Source organism: Pipistrellus hanaki (genome assembly GCF_964339955.1).
Source record: "Pipistrellus hanaki genome assembly, chromosome: 2".
Lineage (NCBI taxonomy): Eukaryota > Metazoa > Chordata > Mammalia > Chiroptera > Vespertilionidae > Pipistrellus > Pipistrellus hanaki.
Window position 1 is genome coordinate 73,277,248 of NC_140504.1, and position 25,800 is coordinate 73,303,047.

Consider the following 25,800-nt stretch of genomic DNA (forward strand, 5'->3'; position numbering starts at 1 on the left):
TATTTGAGGCCCATGCTATTCTCTCTAAACACTAAACCTGCACTGGCCGGTTTGGCTTAGTGGATAGAGCGTCAGCCTGCTGACTGAAGGATCCCAGGTTCATTTCTGGTCAAGAGCACATGCCTGGGTACCAGACTTGATCCCCAATAGGGGGCATGCAGCAGGAGGAAGCCAATCAATGATTCTCTCTCATCGTTTATGTTTCTATCTCTCTCTCCCTCTTCCTTCCTCTCTGAAGGCAATAAAAAGATATTTATAAATAAATAAATAAACACTAGAACTGAACACATCATTACCTTCATAATTTTATCCCCTACTTGACTGAGTAGAATCCGTTAAGCATAAATGGAGCTTTTCTTATATTTCTGCCCTCTTAACTTACCTATATTCTTTTACATTCTTTTTTTTTTTTAATCCTTTCTGGTGATATTTTGTCCATTGATTTTTTAGAGAATGGAAGAGTGGGAGGAGAGGAGGGACACACACACACACACACACACACACACACACACACACAACATCGATTGATTGCCTCATGCATACACCAGGTCTGGGACTGGACATCGAACCTGCAATCCTTCTATCCACAGGCCAATGCTCTAACTACTAAGAAAATTAGTTTTCTACATTCTTAACTACCTCACCTGTATGAACTTCTTTGCACCATTCCTTTTTGTCTCCTTCCAGCCTTTGTTTTGTCCATAAATTTTTTTGATCCTACCTCTGTCCCTTCAAAGTGTGCCCACAAACATGGTCAAGTATTCTTTCTAAAAGTGTGCACACATGCTTACAGAGAGAGAGGAGGAGGAAGATTGACCATGAAGCTTAAGTTTTGGGCCCTTCACTTTCATGGGCACCTTCCAAGGCCCTGCCAGTGCCCTAGCAATGTGTTCACCTAAGTCATATATTTAGTAAAATTCTAAAATAATACATTATTATAATCAGTTAAGACCACTGTCTTTAGCCCATTTTTACTTACCTACCATCATATTTACTTTCATGGCAGGTAGTTTTGGAGAGTCTATGCACATTTCTGGGGTCCTGCTAAAGGGAAGTTCAGTTGGTTTCACAATCACTTCCATATATAGGCAAGTTATTGCTAACCATCTTGATGTACGAAAGGCATCAGAAATTCCACTGTGCCAGCTCACCTGGCCATTGTCAAATAAAGGGGAAAGGCCAGAGGTTATATTCCAAAATGAATCTGTCCTTGGTGGTTCTTATCAGTGGAATTTTATGGATTGAGAGGAGAAAGGTTCAAATAATTTGGAACCAGAAACTAATCTACGTAAATTTCCCTTTCAGTTCCTAGCTTCGGAATTTCTCTTGCTTCCATGTAAATCATCCATGCATTGAAGAGTGTATTAGATAGTTTATCTAATGTTTTTATGTTTTTTTAGAGATATAATTTCACTCAATATGTGTCCACAGTGTTGCTGGAAATGGAATTCCTTTTTGTTCTGACCAATGCATACTCATTCTCTGGATCTTATCTTTCCCCATTCTCCAATTTAAATTTGACCCCCCATTGTACTCTATCATAGTGCCTTGTGGTTTTAAACACAGAAATTAGTATATGTGTAACTGTACACTTGTGTGATCATGTTTTTTTTATCACTCTGTTAAACAATAAACACCCTAATTACAGGAACCACAACTATATTTATACATCAATATTAAATAAGTTAATACAATGAAATTTAAAAGCTAATTATATGTTGCTTAAAATAAGTATCTATAGATTGCCCTAAGGTGATGCTGATAAGATATGCTGATAAGATATGCAGATTATTTTATCTATCTATCTATCTATCTATCTAGAACCTGGGTTAGTAATGACCGGCTCACCTGACTGCTGAGGAGCCTGTGGATCCGGCCCTGAGAGAGGCCTGCAGAGAGAGAGCCAGGGTCTGATCCCTAGCCTCTGGGGCAGCTGTTGACCAGCTGTTGCCTCTCCCTCTCCTAGCTTCGCCAGCAGCCAAGCCTCCTTGGGGGCTGCTGATCAGCCCCGCCTCTTTGATCAGGCCCAGAGATAGGCCTGGAGATGCTAACTGGCATAGAAACTGACCAATCAGAACCAAATCTGGGTGAAGTGCAAGAGCCAATGGTTGCTTAGGAGGCAGAGCTTTTGACACTGACTAGCATAGAAACCAACCAGTCAGAACAAAACCTGAGAAGTGCCAAGAGCCAATGGCTGCCTAGTAGGCGGAGCTTTTGACACTGACCGGCATGGAAATCGACCAATCAGAACTTAACCTGGGTGAACTGTGAAGGCAGAACCTAAGGTGGGGGCTGAGGAGGGGTTTTAAAGGGCAACATCTGTTTGATGGAAAATGTAAGAAAGCTATTAAATTTTTGCATGACTGATTTGGTAATATAGTGCATATGGCGGCTATCAGTCCAGATATAGGGATTATGTGTTTTGTCGCCTAACAGCATCTCCTCCAGCTGAAATAGCTCCCCCTCCCCCATTTAAGCAATCCTATCCTATATAATCTATCTATACTACTAAAAGGTTAATATGCCAATTAGATCAGGTCAACTGGACATCCAACTTCCTTCCAGACAAAGCCATGGTGGTGGGGCGGAGGCAAAGGCAGTTAGGGGCGGGAAGTTGAAGAGGGAAGCAGGGAGGGAAGTTGGGGGCAGGATTAGGCCAGCAAGGGGTTAGGGACAACTAGGCCGGCAGGGGAGGGCAGTTGGGGAGGAGATCAGGCCAGCAGGGGAGAGCAGTTGGGGGCGAGATCAGACTGGCAGGGGAAGGCAGTTAGGGGTGATCAGGCAGCCAGAGGCAGTTCCCCTCCACCCCCGTGCACAAATTTCATGCACTGGGCCCCTAGCCTATAATAATAAAAGTGTAATATGCTAATTAGACTGGACAGCCAAACGACCTTCCAGGCGACCTTCCAGGCGAAGCTGGGGCTGCGAGGTCTAAGCCCCTTGTACGAATTTCGTGCTTCAGGCATCTAGTATTCTTATATTTTTCTTCATATCTTTTATGGAAGAACTAATATGTTAGGCCATTAAATCAAGTTTTTGTGTGTTTTTTTTTAAGGTAACTTCTACTATGGAACACTAGCTTTGAAAGCAATAGGAGGCTAAAACTGTTATGGACTATGAGTTCTCTCTTCTTCCTCCCTCTTGGCAACCCAGCTACTCCCTCTCCCCATCCTTATCATTTATTTCAGCTCCCAGGCCCCAACCAGGTTTTTAGCTTAAGTCATTGTTTCTGTCACATGATGTAACTGAGAGCAGTTTGATCTTCTAAGTTATTTTCCCTTAAGAATATATAAATTCTTTTTAGTTTATCCTAGTCATGGTATAGATTTTTTCATTTTTCAAAAAGATCATTGTGAAAAAAATAAAAGGTGGGAAGAAGTTTATACCCTGCAATGGGAGAAAGCAGATTATTTTCTTAGCATGCACATCCTTAGGGTACAGTCACAGACGGTCTTAGTAAGAATGCTGTCCTCTCTTTTCTTCAGCTCTATCTAGGGAACTCTTGTTAGAATTCCCCTTTACTGTTTATTTTCTGGATATCTTCCTTTCACCTGTTACTTCCATTAGATGTAGGAAGAGGGTAGACAACTGGGTTGTTGGGTAGGTAGAGTTATGAGGACCTCCAGGAAAGACTGACAGGTGAGGAGAGACAAATATATAAGGGGAAACTAGAAGGCAAGAGAAGAAAGTGGGCAGATGTTGGAGGTGGGAATGTGAGAAGTGTGTGTGTGTGTGTGTGTGTGTGTGTGTGTGTGTGTGAGTGTGTGAGAAGGGGTACTTGTTGGGGGAGTAATCAAAGAAGGTTGAATTTGTGAAGCAGTGCTAACTTATGGATAACTTTCAGGGACAAGCATTTATAGAGAGAGTCAGGGTGTTTCCAGTTTTGCATGTGTGCAGTGAAATTTTTTTGTAACAAAACTTTGTCCTACAGATTTCAGCATAAGTTTGGAAACATGTTGTTTCATTTTACACTGAAGTGTTGAGGGGTTGTGTCATTTGTGGAGTTTTGTCAGGATATGTACTATATTTTTAATTAGCATTTGTGCTCATATGGGTTGGGGAATTTGTATCTCATGCTGCTTCACAGTCATTGTGTTGGGATCCTGGATACAATTTTAGCACTACTGACTTGCAGCTTTAGCTCCTCTTGTTTAAAATTCGGATTAAAGCATAAGTTAACAGACTTTGGGTGGTCTCATCCTCACCCCTTAGAAAAGCAGATTCATATGACCAAACTCCTTCACAATTTGGCAATACGCTAATCTTCTCTCATGAGACACCCAAGACGAGAATAGCAAGGACATTGGAGGTCAGTGCTGAGGTGGGTTGCCAGAGTGTATGTGAGGGAAATTAGTCCAAAACTTATTTTCACTCTCTCCAGCCTTAACTCATGGTCTTAGTTGTTTCCTTTTTATAAAAATGAAAAATTATGAAAATTTCCATTGAGGTTTCAAAGGAAAACAGAAGAATAAAGTAAGGATGTCAAAGAGTTTCAGAAATGTCAGCAAAGTAAAAGAGAAAGCAGTCCACAACTTTGTGTAGTGGTGGCCCTGTTGGTACTGCTCATCTTTGCTGTTGTCATTGCTGGTGAGAGGTCTCTGCTGCCATTAAACTTTCGAAGGAAAAGGAGGATATGCACTAATCTAAAATATTTGTTTTTTCTAAACTGTTTCTTGGGCAGATCTTTAGATCATTACTATTCATGTTCAAAATTTCTATGACATAATGCCTTAATGTTTTCAAAGAAATTAATCTCTGTGGTTGAACTTCATTTGTTTTTTTAATACCTAAGGACTTTTTTTTGTTGTTTTTTACTTTAGAGAGAAGTGGGGAGAGTGGGGATGTGAGGGTGAAACATCTATCAGTTGCTTTCTGCATGTACCCAGGTATGGAACTGCAACCTGACCAGGGATGGAACCCTCAACCTGGTTATCTATCCTAGCAGTGAATCAAACCTTCGACCTTTTGATGTATGGGCAATGCTCCAACCAACTGTGCCACACTAGCAAGAGCATACTTCATCGTTTTTGTTTTTTTTTTATTGTAACCTAAATAGCATTCAAGTCCCCCAAAAGAAGTTCAGACAGACCCACGTGTGCGTGTGTGCATGCATGTGTGCGTGTGTGAGTATGTGTGTGTGTGTGTGTGTGTGTGTGTGTGTGTGTAAAGAAAGAGAGAGAGAGAAAGTGAGAAGAAACAGAAATTCTCTTGCATTTGTTAGGTTTCAGTTTGGTGTCAAGAAGCAAACCTAAATAAAATAAAAAGAAATCAATGTCCATAACAAAATAAATAAATAAATAAATAAATATGTCCTTTAAAAATCAACAATTAAGAGTTCTACTTCCAGTAAAAAAGAAGAAGGAGAAGGAGAAGGAAGGACAAATGAAACCATCTTAGCCATGATTTATTCTCTTTTACTTTCCTGTAGAACATGTAGTATTTATATATTTTTGGTAGATTTTAAATGTCTTAGAATGCTAAACTTTAATCAAAAAGGAGTTGTGTGTCATGTTCAACTGCCAGGCCTAGTGCTTAGCTAGCTTGTGAACTTCTTCCACCTCCCAGGTGCACACCCCTGATATGGCACATACCTCAGACATTGGTCTCTCATAGATGTCATCCTGCCAAGGGGCAGATTTGGCTTGAAAAGCATCTCGCTGAAGAGCCTCTAACACCTTTTTTGGAGTGACAAACCCATACTGAGCTTCCAGCAAAGCCAAGTCCATTTTCTCAGCCTTTAAAATGCTTATGACTTCATCTCGAGCCTGAAGCAACAAAAGGCATTTCAGAAAGCCACTTTATCTACCAGTAGTCTCCAAAAGTGATTTCTTATTAGAGTTGAGTATTTTTTATTTCACTTTTAAATATAATCAAATTATATTTAGTTATAGTACCTTTTAGAAAAAGTAGCAAAACTATGTCCCTTCATTCTTCTTACAATCTAATTACATATTAATAATGTTTTAAAAAGTAATCACTATACAACTTTAGAAAACCTACATTTTTTATTGTGTTTGACAAGCAGATATTGTAATATGATACCCCTCAATGGACTGGCATTTACTAGTACATTTTCAGAGTTAGGAAATAACAGTTTCCTATATGTGTAGCAGCTGTTTTAGTTTTTTATGTAGGTTAATGATGCCAGGGCAAGTCTAAGAGCCAGTTCACATCAGGTACAAAAACATTTATTGTTATTTAAACTAATCCAGAAGTCAGCTGGCATTGTTGGTACCTATACGTGCCTGTGCACCGAAGCTTATGAGCAGAATGGACAGAGGATATGACCTTTCATAACGTGCATGCCATTCGCATGTCATACAACATCCCTTTTAGATGTGATTAATTGCCCTTCAAGTTGGCAGAGGAGAACTGTGTGTATGTATACTTACACTTCCTTTCATGTACAGACAAGTATTGACCATAGATATACATGTTTATATATGCACACCAAATTCACAAGCAGCCTTGCCTTTGAAGCATGAGGGGTTTAATTCGAAATCAGCTGACCTGCAGTTCTCCTTCCAGAATGCTTAGAAGAAATAATAGGTCATCTCTTGAAAGGTCTTTTCCTTGGTGGCCATTACCATTGTGTGATGTAGGATGTAGAAGGATTGCATTCGACTCACTGGTGGTGTCTTTGTCTTGCTGTTTCTGCTTCATGTCTTCAGGCGCTTGGAAGCTGTGGTCTTTATTGTGTCTTGGAAATTGCTTCAGGGCTGAGCCCTCTGTGTCACTGCTTCTGGAACGCATTCTTTACAGACTGGAAAGAAGGAAGATAATTTGTAACTCTTAATGAAAGTAGAATTTTTAATAAGGGTACCTATTACTGCTTTAACAAGTCTGCACTGCTGTATTTACTGCAGCCAAAGGCTCAAAACCTTTCTAAAGTCTACAGAAGAGAACAGCATTAGCAGATTCATAAATCACAGTCTTATTTATATGTACTCTTACGTTTTTGAAATGAACATTTTTTAAAAATGTGTTCTGCTTTGATTAAGGCCACTTATGTCCATGGGTAAACAGACTATATTTGAAGTTCATCTGCCAAACATTCAACCTCAGGGTCCCAGGTTAAACCTCTAACCACAGCCTAAGTGCTTACTTAAGTAATGATAAGTGATAAATAGGCTAATTGTTCTAACTTTCTGCAGATTCACATTATGGTATTTCCTTTGCATTATTTATTTATTTATTTTCTTAGCCTTAGGACATTAAGATAGAATTATTGCTACAAAATATTTTGGGTTATTTTGTTGTGATGGCAAAGTCTAATATTAAAAGAATGAGGGCTTGGTCCCTGGCTGTATCCCTGACCTTCTGCTAAAATTCCAGGTCTATCCTTGGATAAGTAAACAGTTATATTTAGGACCTCTCATCTCCTATAGTTGTTGGTCATTATAGAAACAAAATAATATATTAGCTCTACATCTGATTACAGATAGTCCTCAGGTTACGTTGGACTCGACTTATGTCTTTTTGTGGTTACATAGCCATCTCCCATTTATTTATTTTAAAAAAAAAAGTTCCTTCATTTCAACCTATGTGCATATTGTTCTTTATGTTTTTATTATTTATTTACCACAAGTAAAAGTCAGGAATTATCTTTCTTTTACTTTTTTTTTTTTTTTTTACTGGTTCACTTCATTACTGTTGTGTATGTGCTCCATGTGAGTGACGTAGGTGCTTATGTAGGTGGGTTCCAACTTAAGGCGAAAATCGAGTTACCTTGCGCCATAGAAATGGAACTCCAGTGTAACCCGAGGACTGCCTGTATATGATTATCCCGAGTAATTTATAATAGCAAGAAAAATTGGTCTACCGGTACTTTTGAAATTTCTCATGAAAAGAGATATTAATTAAGCTTATAGTCTGCTTCAATAATGTACAGATTATTAATTTTACTCAACCCTACAAATCATGAAACTTTAATAATCATTAATGTTTTAGTTTTTAATAATATTTCTTTAAAAATCTGAAAGTACTGAGTATACAGCAAAGTATGAAAAAATATAGTGAATCACACTACATGCTATCATATAAATTCGTAAACTCTTAATTTACTATATACATTAGGAAATATTTTTAAGTAAAATATTATAGATACAGCTGCAGCCCCTTACATATCTCTTCCTTAATCTACTCTCTACTCTTTCCATCCCAGAAATAATGATCTTTAATTTGACATGTATCATACACATGCATGTTTTATACTTTTTAAAACATGTATACATATTGCTGACCAATATATAGTTTTTCTTTGTATATTTCTAAACTTTGTATGAATAACATTGGTTTCTAAAACATGCCTTTTCATCATATACTAAAGGCCCAGTGCACGAAGTTTATGCACAGAGTGGGGTATCCCTCAGCCCAGCCTTGCACCCTCTCCAATCTGGGAACCCCTCGGGGGATGTCCAGCTGTCAGGTTAGGCCTGATCCCTAAATGGGCAGTTGGACATCTTTCTCACAATCTGGAACTGCTGGCTCAGGACTACTGGCTCTCAACCGCTGGCCTGCCTGATTGCCCCTAACCTCTTCTGCCTGCCAGCCTGATCACCCGCTAACCTCTCTCCTGCCAGCCTGATCAACGCCTAACTTCTCCCCTGCTGTCCTGATCACCCCCAACTGCCCTCCCCTGCTGGCCCAGTCACCCCTAACTGCCCTCCCTGCCAGCCTGGTTTCCCCCAACTGCCCTCCCCTCCAGCCTTGTCCCCTGCAACTGCCCTCCCCTGCAGACCATCTTGTGGCGGCTATCTTTGACCATATGTGAAGGTCGCCATCTTATGGGAGGGTGTGAGGGTAAATTTGCATATTACCTCTTTATTATATATAAGATTCTTCCTTGTTCCATTTTACTTTTGTGTTTTAATATCTTTATACTATTTCATTATATGAATAGTCCACCATTTACTTACATGTTTTACTATTGATAGAAATTAAAATAGTTTACATTTTTTTGCATATTAGAAAAAATGCTGCTTTGAACATTCTTGTACATTTTTTTCTCATGTACATTAATTCTCTATGGAATATTCTTTAGGGAATAAGATTGTAATTTTTGGAATGTTGAGTATGTGTGTTCTCAACAGTACTAGGGATTATTGCTCTCCTTAATAGAATGTCAATTTATAGCAGAGTGTGAGAGTTCTCATTGCTCCATATCTTTTTTAAAAAAAACATATTTTATTTATTTTTTTACAGAGAGGAAGAGAGAGGGAAAGAGAGTCAGAATCATCAATGAGAGAGAATCATCGAACAGCTGCCTCCTGCACACCCCCCACCGGGGATGTGCCCACAACCAAGGTACACGCCCTTGACTAGAATCGAACCCAGGACTCTTCAGTCTGCAGGCCTACGCTCTATCCACTGAGCCAGACTGGTCTCAGCCATGGCTCCATATCTTCATCAACACGTGCTGTTATTAAATTTATAATGTTCCCCAGTTTGATAAGTAAAATTTAAAATTTTCACCCTGTAATTATTAGTGAGGTGAACATCCTTTTCTGTGTTGGGATTTTTTTATAAATTGCTTATTTTCTTGGTTTCTGTGCATTTTTTTGTATCTGTTGTCTTTTTATGGATTTATAGGAATTAATTGCATATTCTATAAATTACTGTTGTGTTGATTAAATGTTTTGCTCTTATCTTTTCTAGTCTGTAAATTGTAATTTCACTTTACTATGTCTTTTATGGTATAGGACTTTTAAATTTTAACTTAGTTAAATTTATAAATTTTTAAGTCAGTTTCTTTAAAAAAATTACTTTGTATTGGAAACCAAAACTTGAACAGTGACACTATAAAAGGGTTGTTAAAACCATGGATTCTGGAACCACACTGAGCTCAAATCCATTAGTTATTGGATATAAAACTTTTGGCAAGTTAGTTAATATTTCTGTGCTTCAGTTTTTTCATTTGTAAAATGGGGATAATAGTAGTGTAGTATAATTGTAACCTAAAGTTGCTGAGAGGATTAAAAGTCAACACATGTCAAATATTTGCAACATGGGTGGCACAAAATTAGCACTCAACAAATGTTATCTATTATTTATATTAATAATAGAGGAATATGCAAATTGTCCAGGATGCCATCACAGTAACAGTAATGACCAAACAGCAGGCTGCATGGGGCAACAAGCCCAGTAGGGGGGTTAGTGATGGACGGCCAAACGACTGAACAGCAGGCTGTGTGGGGCAACCAGGCCGGCAGGAGGGGTAGTTGGGAGCAAATAGGCCTTCAGGGGAGGGCAGCTGGGGGCAATTGAGCCAGCAGGGGAGGGCAGTTGGGGGCAATCAGGCTGACAGGGGAGCAGTTAGGCGTCAATCAGACTGGCAGGGGAGCAGTTTGGGGGTGATCAGTGTGGCAGGCAGAAGCGGTTAGGGGCAATCAGGCAGGCAGGTAGGTGAGTGGTTAGGAGCCAGCAGTCCCGAATTGTGAGGGGATGTCCGACTGCCCATTTAGGCCCAATCCCAGATTGGAGAGGGTGTAGGTCGGTATGAGGGAAGGGGATCCTTCAGCCTGGCCTAAGCCCTCTTGCAGTCCAGGACCCCTCATGAGGTTATCTGACTGCCAGCTTGGGGAGCAGGCCTGTGGAAGCAGGAGAGGCTCCTGCCACCAACGCTTCACTTGCCTGCCACCGGCCCAGCTTCTGGCTGAGCAGTACTCCCCTGAGGGAGTACACTGACCACCAAGGAACAGATCCTGCTTTGAACTTCTGCCCCTGATGGTCTGTATACAAGTCATAATAACCTGTCATTCCACTATTCGATCAGTTTGCATATTAGCCTTTTATTATATAGGACTAGGGGCCCAGTTCATGAATTTGTGCACCTTGAAAGGAACTGTGGGATCAAAGCTGCAGTGGGCACAGGGGCAGGTCTCAGCACATCCTCTACATTCCCACCCAGCCCCTCCTGCTGTGGACCCTGGTCCCTTGTCTGCCGGAAGCCCTCCTCCCACTGCTGTTGCTCTCATGTGCTGACTGTGCCAGTCCCACTCACACCCACTGACAGCGCAGAGCAATTGAGGCCAGCACCAGCAGCTAGTGAGAATGGGACCAGCATCATCAGTGGGTGTGAGCAACAGCTGCTGCCCTGATTGCCCCTCAGGAGCAGAGGGAGATGGAAAAGCCCTCAGGGGCAATCAGGGCCAGCACAGGAGCTGGCAGTGGGTGTGAGTGGCAGCTCTGGCGGCAGGTGCAAGTGGGGACAGGGCCAGCAGTAGTGCAAATGCTGGGCAGGACCGCAGTGTGCAGGAGCAAAGAATTTTCAGTAATCACCAGAGGCTCACCCCAGACCGGCACCTCACCTCGGTCTGGCATCCCTGCACACCTGTTCCAACATTCAGCCGCAGCCAACGCCCGCCATGTTCCACGCCTACCCCCTGGTGGTCAGCACACATCATAGCAATTGGTTGTTTACTTGTTCAGCTGTTTGGTCTATTTGCATATTAGCCTTTTATTATGTAGGATTATTAATTTATTTTTGTTTTTAAAAATTTTACAGTGAATCTATAGGACCTTTATAGTTTTGGGGAATACTCAGAAGAAAAACAAGTTGATTTGATTATTTCTGTTATTAAATGAGATATGAGACATCATTACAGGGGGGGAAATGATTTTTGAATGACTTTGTGTCTTTGCTGGGTTTCCTGTTATGAAGTGATTCTTCCCACCAGCCTCAGCTTGCTGGCACCACTTGAAAGACCCGAGTGTCTGGTCTTGAGGACTTCACAGCCAGCCATCTAGGCCTCCACAAGCATTTGTTGGAAGCTCACTATGTGTCATGCACTAAGTTGGTTATTTATGGTGTGGCTTCCTTAATTCTCTTAACACAATGACACACTTTTACTCCAAAGATTTATGGAGATAGCTTCTAAAACTATGAGGTTATGAGAAGTACATTAAACTAGACAGAAGTCAAAGGAAAAGAATTCTGTCCACTATGGGACTTACTTAAGACACTGACCCTCTCTGGGCTCAGTACCCTAATCAGTGAATTGAGGCACGTAGGGAGATGATCTCTGTAACCTCTCTCCACTATGATATATAACAATTTTTGCCATTGTGCTTTGCTTCTAGCATAGGATTATCAATAGTGTATTTAGAAGAGATGGATTTGTAAGTCTGAATCTTACAGACAATCCATAGAAATCTAAATGCTGCACTTGAATACTTAGTAAACCTGTGTCTGATGATTTCCAGCAAGGGAGAGATTACATTTTCAAAATATAGTGCTTCAGGAAAAAAATCCCCAGTAATAATTTTCAGCTAAGAATTGTTTTACAGCCTTGCTATTATCAGGCTATAAAAGCAGAACTTGAAGGTGTTTATTGTCTTACATGCTTATTATTTACATGTTTTATTTGTCAGTAACACACCAATTATCAGCTAATACTAGTGAGCCACTTGCCTTGCAGTTAATACTACCTTTCTGGAGAAATTGATTAACAGTCACTTTCAAAATGTTAACAAGTCACATAATGTGTTTGCTCTATAATCCATGGTCTTCTCACTTCCCTCCATCAAACATTTATTCTATTAGACATGAGAGATAGAAAAATGATGTGGTAGTGATGATGGTAGTGTGTGTGTGTGGGGAGGGGGGAAATGATGATTATAGGTAATACTTACTATGGTGCCAGGCATTCTTTGAAGCATTTGTCATGTATTAACTCATTCTAGTCTCATAGCAACCCTATGAGGTAGGAAATAATTGTTATATCCAATTACAGCAAAGAAATGAAAGCACAGATTAATTACTGAAGGTTGCACAGCTAATAAGTGGTAGAACTGGGATTTTAATCCAGGCAACCTGGCTCTAGAACATGTACTTTTAAAAATCATGCCATAATGTCATTATGCTCTATTGCCAGAGACAGATGGTTACAGATACCCTATCTGAAAAGTGCTTATAGCCTTGCTGAAGTGACTGTTTATCAATAACAATACAGACGAACAATGATCTGTGACAATAGCTATCACTGACTATTCCTTAGGTAGCTAGGGAAAGATTCATGTATCTGAGAAAAGCAAATCATAGAAGATATTATTTTTGTATGGCGGCTAGAACTATAGAAAACCATATAATGTATATAATTATGTGTTTATAAATAATGTTCACATACTATCTATACTAATAAAAGAGTAATATGCTAATTAGACCAGGTCGACTGGCCATCTTCTGGATGTCCGACTTCCTTCTAGACAGTTAGGGGGTGACCAGGCTGGCAGAGAGGCAGTTAGGGGGCAACCAGGCTAGCAGGGGGGCAGTTGGGGGTGACCAGGCTGGAAGGGGGGCAGTTGTGGGGCAACCAGCTGGCACAAGGACAGTTAGTTGTGGGTGACCAGGCTGGCAGGGGAGGAGTTGGGGGCAACCAGGCCATCAGGGTGGCAGTTTCGGGGCGATCAGGCAGGCAAGCAGTTAGGAGCCAGTGGTCCCAGATTGTGAGAAGGATGTCCCTGATTGAAGAGGGTGCAGGCCAGGCTGAGGGATCCCCCCCTCCCCCATGCACGAATTTTGTGCACCAGGCCTGTAGTCATATATAACACTAGTGACACAGCGCACGAGACCTAGAACCCCACCCGTGCCAAGAGACGAGAGACGGCCCCAAGTCCCAGATTGCTGCCCCAATGCACCTCTCGGCCCCATCTCTGGGCCATGCAGAGGAGCCGCCGGGACCCACCTCCAGGCTGCAAGGAGGAGCCGCTGGGACCCATCTCCTGGTGATGGATTATGACAACATGAGGGCATGAGGACCACATATGCTTTTATTAGTAAGATGTGCTATGTACCTTATGAGACCATGTATATAACGTACTTTATGGAAACGTGAAGAATCAAGCAGAAAAAATATTTACTAAAAATAAGTTATCATTCTTTTTCTCTCACCTCACTAGATTGTCTTGAATATTCCAGAAAGGCCCTTGCTCTGGCTTTTATAGAAATATGGATGATTGTTAATATAGATTATTTTTTTTCTTATTTATTTATTCAGTGTTGTTGTTTTTTTTTAATCCTCACCTGAATTTTTTTCCATTGATTTTTAGAAAGACTGAAAGGGAGTGGGAGGGACACAGAGAAACACCTCGATTGGTAGAGGTAAAGGTATGTGCCCTTGAACAAAATCGAATCTGAGACCCGTCCGTCCACAGGCCAAGGCTCTATACACTGAGCCATACCTGCTAGGGCAGATTAGGTTTATTTATTTATTTATTTATTTATTTATTTATTTAAATTTTGTTATTGATTATGGCACTGCATAATTGTCCTTATTCCCCCATTACCCCTCTACCGCCCGCCTCCTCCCCCTCTCATGCCCTCACTCCCCTGTTGGTTAGGCTTATGTGCATGCATACAAGTCTTTTGGTTGATCTCTTCTCCTTACCCCCACCCTCCCCTACCTTCCCTCTGAGGTTTAATGGTCTGATCAATGTTTTTCTATTTCTGGATTTATTTTTGTTCATCAGTTTATGTTGTTCATTATATTCCATAAATGAGTGAGATCATGTGATATTTATCTTTTTCTGACTGGCTTATTTCACTTAGTATAATGCTCTCCTGTTCTATCCATGCTGTTGATTTTTTACAGAAAGGAAGAGAGAGGGATAGAGAGTTAGAAACATCGATGAGAGAGAATCATCGATCAGCTGCCTCTTGCACACCCCCCACTGGGGATATGCCCGCAAGTAAGGTACATGCCCTGGACCGGAATCGAACCTGGGACCTTTCAATCCACAGGCCGATGCTCTATCCACCGAGCCAAACCGGTTTCGGTGGTACCACAGTTTTTTAATCCACTCATCTGCTGATGGGCACTTAAGCTGTTTCCAAATCTTAGCTATGGTAAATTGTGCTGCTATGAACATAGGGGTGCATATGTCCTTTCTAATTGGTGTTTCTAGTTTCTTGGGATATATTCTTAGAAGTGGGATCACTGGGTCAAATGGGAGTTCCATTTTCAGTTTTTTGAAGAAACTCCATACTCCTTTCCACTGTGGCTGCACCAGTCTGCATTCCCACCAGCAGTGCACAAGCACTCTTTTTCTCAGCATCCTCGACAGCACTTGTCATTTGTTGATTTGTTGATGATAACCATTCTGACAGGTGTAAGATGGTACCTCATTGTCGTTTTTATTTGCATTTCTCAGATGATTAATGAATTTGAGCATGTTTTCATATGCCTCTTGGCCTTCCTTCTGTCTTCTTTCGAAAAGTATCTATAGGTTCGTTGCACATTTTTTGATTGGATTGTTTATCTTCATTTTTTTAAGTTGTATGAATTCCCTGTAGATGTTGGAGATTAAGCCCTTATCGGTGATAACATTATCATTTATGTACTCCCAGGATTAGGTATGTTTAAAACAGATAAGTATTGCATGCCACTTAATTTTTAGTTCACATATGAAGGACAGGGCTAGGGTTATCAATGTATTCCATTCAATATTATTAATATTATTTTATGTCTCTCATAATGTATCTGACCTGGTGCTTCATACATAATGAGTATTCAACAAGGCTGGTTTGCTTCTGCTACTTTGTAGCCAAAACTTAGGTAGAGCCTAAACAACAATGGCTCAAAATTCTGACTCACTCTGCAACTTCAGTCATCCTGCAGCTGAGCTGAACTGGATGGTCTGGGATGGGCTCACTCACATATCTGACTGCCAATTAGTTAGGCTGGTCATCTCATCTCTGCTGTACAAAGATTCTGAACCTCTGGTGGTCTTTCCCACATGGTGGTCTCAGAGCAGCATTCCAAGAATGTAAGAGCAGAAACTCCAGGTTTCATTTTTATTAGTGAAAGAACATTACAAGGTTATCCCAATTCAAGAAGTGGAGAAATAGATTCCACTTCTTCAAAGTTACATTGCAGAAAAATGTAGAATTAACTGCAGCCCTAGCAGGTTTGGCTCAGTGGATAGAGTGTTAGCCTGCAGACGGAAGGGTTCCAGGTTCAATTCCAGCCAAGGGCATATGCCTGAGTTTTGGGCTCTATCCCCAGTGGGGTCCTGTAGAAGGCAGCTAATCAATGACTCTTTCTCATCATTAATGTTTCTATCTCTCTCTCCCTCTTCCTTCCTCTCTGAAGTCAATAAAAATATTTTCTTTTAAAGAAAAAAGTTAACTGCAGCCCTAGCAGGTTTGGCTCAGTGGATAGAGTGTTAGCCTGCAGACTGAAGGGTCCCAGGTTTAATTCCAGCCAAGGGCACATGCTTGAGTTGCTGGCTCTATCCCCAGTAGGGTCCTGTAGAAGGCAGCCAATCAATGACTCTTTCTCATCATTAATGTTTCTATCTCTCTCCCCCTCTTCCTTCCTCTCTGAAATCAATAAAAATATTTTTTTAAAGAAAAAAATTAACTGCAGCCCTAGCTGGTTTGGTTCAGTGGATAGAGTGGCTGCAGACTGAAGGGTCCCAGGTTTAATTCCAGCCAAGGACACATGCCTGGGTTGTGGGCTTGTTCCCCAGTAGGGGGCATGCAGGAGGCAGCTAATCAATGATTCTTTCTCATCATTGATGTTTCTATCTCTCTATCCCTCTCCATTCCTTTTTAAAATCAATAAAAATAATTATATTTTCAAAAAGAGTTAACTGCAGACGTTTTGTTAAACTAGGTATACCACACCTACTATAAAAGTCTAGTTTAAAAGAGGAATAAAATCTATTTGGTTCTTTACTTCATTTAGTTTCCTAGAAGTATAAGTTTATTTTTATGATTTATATTATGCATTACTATGTTTTCCTCTTATTTACATATTCATATGTGGAATAGTAGCTTACTGACAAGAATCATCTTGTATTCTGTTGCTAATTAATAAGTATTTCTCTGCCACCACTAATTTTATCTTTTGTATGCCTTCCAGAATTCCAAGGTAAGGTAATGTAAGCTCTATTTAGCAGGGTAGTTTGCTAAGCTTTGCTCATAAGTCAGGCCCTTTCCTTTGAATTGAAGGCTACCCTAAACTGATGCAGAAAACCAATGGAACTCTCTATATCCTAGCTTCTCTTGCCCCACTCTTAAAGTGGGGTAGGTGAAATCCTCCAGGAGAGAGCAAGTCATTTGCCAATGATGATATTTATATTTGTAAAAAGCATGAACTAAAACAATTTTTATACTGTGTTTATTCTTTTTAAAGTGATTAGAGTTTTTCTGAGACTACCATTCCTCTTTGGGGCTAGGATAGTAGCATCAACATTCTTGCTGACATGCATGTTGGATTTGTGAACAGACCCATCGTGTGCAGACCTCTGGTCCACTGAAGAGTGTGTGTTTCCACATGTTTACAGTGGTGAGGTTTCCTTGCCCTTCTGCCAACAACCACAAAATGATCAGCAATTAACTATCTAGAGAAAGAGAACAAAGACATGAATTTCATGACACTCTTATACTTTGTATTATCAATTACTTCATTGTTTCTCTTGGCAAATTTTTGATGTATCTGGGCTTGGCCCACAGGTGCATACTGAGAAAAAAGAAAAAATTTATAATAGCAACAGTGGTTTTAGATTTTCAGGTTACAAGAAAAAGAGAAAAGGGGATTGAAAGTTGCTTTTGTTTATATAAATGATGCCTTACTCTTTTCATAAAGTGCCGGCAGTGACATAATTCCTGATGTTTTTGCAAGGAGAAAAACTGCTTAGTTGTCAGTTTAACACAGCCTAATGTGTTTTTTTATCAGTGACTAGCATAGCCATAGAATGGCAGCCTTCAGGAGTATGAGAATGCTAACCTAGTAATCAGGAAACCTGGCTTCTGATCCCTAGCTCTGCATTTAATTAGCCAAACTGTGGGTTGTCCTATAAAATGAGGATATTGGGTTAGGTTGGCTCCACAAGGTCATTTATGATTGAACAAGGATCTGAGGTTCTTTCCATTGACCTCTACCCTGTTCCTCATCCCTTAACAGATCCCCTGACTGCAGGATTTGGGCCTGGGACTAGATGATCTCGGCAGCCATGGGACTTCCCGCTTTAGAATTCTGTGATTCCCTGTTGTCTAGTCTCTATGGATACAAGTGCAGTGCAGCTGGCCCTGAGAGGAGATTCTTCTTTGTTTTTCTTTGTGGTGACCTCAGTCGGTTTTTCTTGGGTTTAAGCTGTTTGGAATTGTGGTAGACCTTGGTAAGGATGTGTCCATGCTGAAGAAGGACTAGTAAAAGAAATTGCAATTATTTACTTAATTTAGTTAACAGGAAATGACCAAATGTAAATAACAGCCTATTCTACCTATTCAACATACACACACATACACACACACAGCTAACTCCTTACTAAAAGTTAAAATGTCTTGCCCTAGCTGGTTTGGCTCAGTGGATAGAGTGTTGGCCTGAAGACTAACAGGCCAACACTCTATGGTCCGGGGTTCGATTTCAGTCAAGTGCACATACTCGGGTTGCGGGCTCAATCCCCAGTAGGGGGAATGCAGGAGGCAGCCAATCAATGATTCTCTCTCATCATTGATGTTTCTATCTCTCTATCCCTCTCCCTTTCTCTCTGAAATCAATAAAAATATATTTAAATTTTTTTCTTTATTAATCTTACATATCAAAAATTGCTTTTTGTGCATAATCAGGTACTGTTAGACCCGATTTAATCTGTATGTACCTGTTTGTTTTCCTGTTTGAATGGTGGAAAGGAGGATGTTTTTATATAAGGAACTTAAGCCCCAAGGAAAAAAATTGTTTTGGGACTTGATCATTTACTATAATATGATACTGACATAGCCAATCAAAATTACTTAGATTCAAGAAGAAAATAATAGTAATAATGACAGCTTTCATTTCTTCAGTACTTACCAATATGTCTTTTCTAAATGCTTTCCTTTGATTAACTCATTTAGCCTTCACAAACACTTATTTATCCTTATTTTGCAGAGGAGGAAACGGAGCCATTTGCTATTAAATAACTTGATGAAGGTTGTATTGTTAGAAAATGGCAAAGCTGGGTCTTAACTTGGGCAGTCTGGCTCCAGAGTCCAGCAAATAATTATGCCGAATCTACTTAGGATCTTATAAGAAGGCACATATAAGGAAGAATCCTGATTCAGCATTATTAATCAACAAACACATTTGAAGCACCTACTGTGACAATTATCATGCTAGATAATTTATACTAGCTTTTTTCATATCTGGGTTAATGTCCTATTTATTGGTATGGGTATTTAATATCCCATTTACTGATATGGCTATTTAATGTCTCATTTACTTATATGGGTACAATTAAGTCTGGGTACCCAGAATTACGCAAAAATCTGGATAACATGAATTCACTGGCCCTTTCATCAGTTGGTCTTTATGATTTGTTTTCATACTCTATTTATGTGCAGAAATTATGTGAATAGATTGTTATTTTTTATGTGCTTTTCTCAATCCTTTTGCTGGCATCGGGGGGCAAGAAGCATAGCATAATGGAAAGAGTATAAGATTGTGAAGTCAGATGGAACTTTGCTTAAATCAGGGTTTCAGTCTGTTAACTATGTGTCCTTGAACAAGTTACTAAACTTCCCTGAGCCTTCAGATGTAAAATAGAAATAATGGTTCCTGGTCATAGGTTTATTGTTTGCGCCCTGTGAGCATAGGGCCCCTTTTGTTCATATTTATATCCGCAGTGTCTGACAGAGTTGGGCCTCAGCAGGAATTCACTGAAGGACTAAATCATGTAGTTCTTAGTAGAACTGGTTGGCTCTGAGTAAGAACTGCCTCATGGTAAAGCTGACTCATCTGTGAACCACTGGCTAGAAATTTAGAAAAATGGTACTGAGAATCTAATCATAAAAGTAGCTGTTCCTCTTACCACATACTGGACACTGTCTTAAGTGGTTTGTGTGTATTATCTCGTTTAACTTTAAAGAGTTTTAGCCTGAAGTAAAGACTGGAAGAAAAAGCTTGGAAAAGGTAAATTAAGAGTTGAAATTCTAGTAGGAGATAGCAAAGACAAAGAAATTAATATCAGTATTAAAATCAGGGTGGTAGTGCTGGTGCCTACACAAAGTTCAGAGAGAGAGTTTGAGCGAGAGAGAGCATGTGACATGTGCCGGTAAGGAGTGACCCTAGATCCCCAAGATTTAATAGAATCTCCAGTTAATGTCACTGAATTTTGAAAACCTTTAATCATAAATACCTGAATATCTGCTCTCCCTCATCCCAACCTCCCCTCTTACACCTCACATGCATGAAATCACCCATTGCACTCCTCTTTTTTACTTGAGATTTATGTGAGATTTTATAAACCAGTGTTGTTTAAACTTGGTTTGGTAGATTTGGGGAGTGAATTATTTTGATGTCAAGATGGCTGCGTAATGCAGAGCCACCCATGCTAACTGTAGGTTGCTCAACTCCAAGGGACAGAGTGGGGAATGACCCAGGGCCTGAAGTTTAACGTGTTTAACATCCCACGTTTTGCTGGGTTTAGGGAGCAGGCTGTCTGCTAGATTTACATTTCCACTTAGATTTTTCCCTCTCTCTGCATGGAACCATTAAGCTATAACTTAGTTCCCTAGAAGGGGAATGGAAAGAGATGTAGTAAGATTATGAGGTTCTCAGCAGAGCTAGTTGAGCTCTTAATATTAACTGTCTCATGGTAAATGTGATTCATCTATGAAAATACTGGCTATAAATAGATATTAATAGCGCTCAGTTGCAAAACAGCCAGGTTGTGCTTGCATGGCCACATTAGGAAAAAAATTCTGTGGAGTATTTTATTTGGTTCCTCTTAAAACAAAACAAAAAAATTCTTTATTTTTATTGCCCTAATCACCCACATTTGAAGATACTAAATTCAGCCAGCTGCAGTAAAGCTATCTGATGGCTAAAAAAAGACACACTGACAACCAGATAACCTAATTTAGCCATGGCCACCTTTATATTTTTCTTCCATTTTCAGTAAAAGAACATTGAAACATTCTCTTAATACTATTTTTCCTTGTAGGGAGGGCATTGGTAGAGCTTCATAGAAAGTAATGAAACTTGAGGATGTGAGATTCAGATTTGTATTCCCAAGGATTCTAGTTCTAAGAGAATGTCAAAGTTACAGAAAAAGAACAATAGCCGGGACTGGTTTGGCTCAGTGGATAGAGCATTGGCCTGCGGACTGAAAGGTCCCAGGTTCAATTCCAGTCAAGGGCATGTACCAGGGTTGTGGGCACATCCCCAGTAGGAAGTGTGCAGGAGGCAGCTGATCGATGTCTCTCTCTCATTGATGTTTCTAATTCTCTATCCCTCTCCTGTCTTCTCTGTAAAAAAATCAATAAAATATATTTTTTTTAAAGAAAAAGAACAATAAAAAAAATGAGGTGTAGAAGGCAGTACAGTAGTCATTTTATTCACTCCCCACCCACCAATCATTCACTATGTTCTATGATCACCTACTCAATTGTTACACAACTCTCAGTATCCAGAAGTGCTTCCTTGTGAGCTGAAATCCAGCTCCCAGGAACTTCATTCTTTTATCCTGCTTCTGCCTCCTGAGCTAAATCAAACAAGTGTACTCTTTTTGCCTCACTGTCGTCCTTCAATGGGAAGGGCTCTATTTCCCTCACACCACCTAGTTGAATCTCTCCATAACAGCATACAATCTCACATACACATTTTGATTACATCCTTGTAGACCTACTCTTTATTAAGCCTGGTGTTGCTTTTTTCTTTTTTAAATATGTTCTTTATTTCAGAGAGAAAGAGAGAGGAAAAGAGAGATAGAAACCTCAATGATGAGAGAGAATCATTGTTTGGCTGCCTTTTACACACCCTGCATTGGGGATCCAGCCCACACCAATGCCCCAACTGGGAATTGAGCCATGACCTCCTGGTTCATAGATTGATGCTCCATCACTGAGCCACGCTCTCTGGGCAGGCCTATTGTTTCTTAAAGAAATGCATAGAGTTAGACAAAAATTTCCAGATATTAAACACAACAAAAACAGTGAATTGGTCAGAGTATACACTTAGGGGAGATCTCAGTAGTTCTTCTGATGTTCAGTCTCATTGGAATTTTAAGTATAGATCTAGAAATTTGATAGTAAGCATTTCTTGAAGATTTATTCCAGCTTATCAGATGAGTGTTTATAATAACTTTAGTGTGAATATTGCTTGATACATCAATAGATAGGTAATTATGTGCCCTGTGTTCAAGATAAATTTGAGATTCAGAAAGCTTAAATAAATTTGGCTGATAAACCTTGGAACAGAAATGAAAAAATTAGGAATTCTGGTGCTTCTTTCTTTCCAGGTTCATGCTAATAAAAAAAAAAAACTCATACTTTTTTATTTTTCTTGAATATATTCTTTGGTTACTTGTCCATTAAGTATGCCTGTCAGAGAAGCTGCTAGGCTGTAGATACAGAATAAACAGCCTGCCAATGAGGTCTAATAGAACACACTTACATCATGGCTTTTCTTAGCTGTGTGTTCTGAAGAAAGGACAAAAAGAAATGTAAAAATCTCAGAGTATAAATAGTTTATTTATCCAAGTTTTCCATTACAAATCAGTGCCTCTTTAAAGATTCTTTTCTCATTTAAGGTTGACATTGGGCTGGGAATGTTTTCCAGATCTTTGTGGAATGGACCAGAAAAAGAAAATTATTTTCATATAGTCCAAGTAGTCTTAAATTCATTTTTAAATGTAGTACTCCCAACACTAGATCAGAGCTCTTGAAAATCATGATTCTTTTAACAGTTTTCAAACTACATCACCTTTAATATTTCTTCCAATTCTGCTCTCTTGTTTTTCTTAGAAGTACAGTGATATTGAGCCAGTCACTTAACCTTTCTATTCTCTTTGAATTTTTGTCCCTTCGGCTCCTGGAACCAATTGTGTTCAATCCCCTTATTCTGCAACTGAGGCCCATGATCATACCCTGAACCAGCTCTAGAACCCAGGTCTTTTGCCTACAGCTCTGCTGCTGTTTTCCACAGCAACACTGCATGTTCATAGGCAAACCACTGTTTTTCTAGCTCTACATAGATGTGAATCCTGAAAGGTAAAAATGCACCTTTCAGAATACCCAAACTCTTCCACAAATTTTTCTTAACTTTCTCAATCTCTTCCTCACCCACTAGTTACCCTGAGCGTTTTTTTACCTCCTCTTGGCTAGGACCACCCAACATAATAAAATAGCTCAGAGGTGAATAAGAGATTCAGGCATCAATAGTTCCCATCTATATATTCCAACATGACATCTTTCTTTTCTTTTATCTAACGACTGTGACCAGAATAGAGAGATTGTGTGTAATAGAAAATGTTACAACTGGTAAAGTCCCTAGATAGTTCTGAGCTTTATAGCCATTTTGCTTCTTTCCCAGCATCTCTGATATACTTAGTATTATTCTCAGCTTAACTGGGGAAAATTTAACTCCTTACCTCCCAGCATGTAAGTCTGGTCTGACAGAGAAAAAGAAGGAAACTAACTTTAGTAAAGCTTCAATTATCTGTAAGATAATATAATTCGTACTTTGTATTCTTCACATCATTTTTGTCCACTTCAGACATATGGAGTTGGTATTATTCTTCTTATTTTATAGATGAAAAAACTGAGGTGTTAGGAAACTCACAACTTAGTGTGGTAGAAATAGAAGCTCATTACTAAGTACCAGTAAACATTATTAAAAATGTCCAATATGCAAAATGCTTTGGGAGCATTTGAAATAAAATGACTGACTTGCCAAGGGATTATTGAAAGCAACTCAAAGATAAGTAGGGCCTTGGAGGATAAGATCGCAGGTAGATGAAAAACACAGTATAATGACTACAAATCATTCCTATAGCTGAAGCAAAGGAGGTATTCATCGGTGAAAGATGAGGATAGAAAGTATACTATGAGCACAGTTAAGGCTGTTCATCACAGAATTGTTTGTAATAGTCAAGATGAAACAACAAGTATCCAATAAATAATGAGAAATAATTAAATTAATCATGGAATATCTATATACTGGCCAAATAGGTCGCAAGTAAAAGTCAAGTATTCAAAGAATATTTAATAATTTGGGGAAACATTCTTAATATATAATGAGTAAAAAAAAAAAAAAATGAAAATATTAAGCTAATTTATTCAGTCACATTGCTTACACATTTTGGGGCCCTTTCCAGAGGATAGAAAATGACAAGAGAAAGCCTTGAAAGTCATTAACAAGGCCATAGAAAGTTGCCTTGGAAGTAGTAGTTGATTGTTCGTGGAATGTGAGAAAAGACGAACAAGGAAATTTAAATGTGGCCTATGTATTAGAGCAGCCGTCGCCAACCTTTCAGACCTCACGGATCACCAGTGGTCCACAGACCACCAGTTGGCAACTGCTGTATTAGATGATAGTAAGAAGCTATTGTTCATTTTGTTAGACATGTTAATAGCATTGCATTTATGTGAGAAAATGTTTTTTTTTTTCATTTTTCTAGATACATAATGAAGTACCTAAGTGCAAAATGACATGATGTTCCAAACTTTACATTTATTTATTTATTTATTTATTTATTTATTTATTTATATTGATTTTAGAGAGGGAGAAAGGCAGAGAAAGAGAAACATTGATGTGAGAGATACATTGATCAGTTGCCTCCATGGCTGAAGATTGAACCTGGAGCCTTAGGTACGTGCCCTGACTGGGAATTGAACCCACGACTTTCTATTGGGAGGGTCGATGCTCAAACCAACTGAGCAACACCAGCCAGAGCCAGGCTTTACTATTAAATATTTCAGAGGGGAAAAATACAGAAGGTAAAAGAGAAACAAGTATGGCAAAGTATTGAGGATTGTTGAAGGTGAGTGATGGGTACACAGGCTTTTTATTTTTTATTTTATTTTTTTACTTTCTGTATATTTAGAAATGGTGATAATAAAAGATTTAAAATGATAGCACAAAGGACATAATATTGGGTACATAAACATTTTAAGAATTAGGTCTCTTTAAAAAAAAAAAAAAGAAGGAGAAGGAGTGAGATAGAGAAAAGAAGGAGGGCCACCAATGCTTGGGTGTCCAGCAGAGACATAGAAGCAGATGACTGAGCTGTGTCTCAGGAGCCAAGAGAGAAAATGATTTCAATGAACAGAGAGTAGCCTTGACCTCATTTTAACAGCATTGCCACAAAGAACAGTTTTGGAGCTCCACTTTTAGAGTTTTCTGTTTTGGAATATCAGTCAGCCGTGACAAAATTTGGTCCATTGAAGGTGAATTTGACTTCTGACAATAAGGAAAAGTTCCTTGGAATCAAATCTAGTGAATCAAGTTAGAGTTTGGGTCCGCTATTATTGGTTTTGGTCAAAGAAGCAATTGTGACCTTAAGATAATGGGATTGGCTTTTGAATGTAGCCTTTATGGGGCTTTGAAGACATTTCCAAAGTTTGTCAGCTATAAGCTTCATAAGGGAAAACTTTTGACAAAATGACACATTTGGATTTATAACTTAGGGCTTGTTTTGCTTTTAATATTTCATTTACATTAGTTACATGTCAGAATTTTGGTGTCCTGAAACTTCTGATTGTTTTTCTAGAATCCCAATGTAAGCAAAAATGTAGGAAACAGCATGACAAGATATATGGCAGGGTTGAAAGATTGTAAGCTCCAGAGCTGGCCTGGCCAAGTTACAACTCTGCCTCCATCACTGCTTGCTGTGGAGTTTGGGGCAAGTTACTTTCTTTTTATTTATTTGTTTATTTATTGAATTTATTATATTTATTGGAGTAACATTGGTCAATAAAATTATATAGGTTTCAAGTATGTGCTTCGTTTGCACATTGCGTTGTGTACTCACAATCCAATGTCTCTTTTCCTTCAGTCACCGTTTATCCTTGTTTACACTCTCCAACTGTGCCAT

At 39.4% G+C, this 25,800-nt stretch overlaps 2 protein-coding genes across 2 annotated transcripts in view; one reads left to right on the forward strand and one right to left on the reverse strand.

Moving 5' to 3' along the window:
• Positions 1–25,800, forward strand: part of CMSS1 (cms1 ribosomal small subunit homolog) — a 370,171-nt gene that overhangs the window by 110,187 nt on the left and 234,184 nt on the right. The gene's annotated exons all lie outside the window — the stretch shown is intronic.
• The window catches only part of LOC311618179 (filamin A-interacting protein 1-like), a 254,901-nt gene that overhangs the window by 65,514 nt on the left and 163,587 nt on the right, over positions 1–25,800 (reverse strand). Inside the window, exons 2-3 of the mRNA XM_084875529.1 lie at positions 6,511–6,763; positions 5,592–5,765 (exon numbers count right to left, since the gene is read on the reverse strand). Coding sequence (XP_084731655.1) covers positions 5,592–5,765; positions 6,511–6,753 — 417 coding nt within the window. The 5' untranslated portion in view covers positions 6,754–6,763. The remainder of the gene's footprint in view (positions 1–5,591; positions 5,766–6,510; positions 6,764–25,800) is intronic.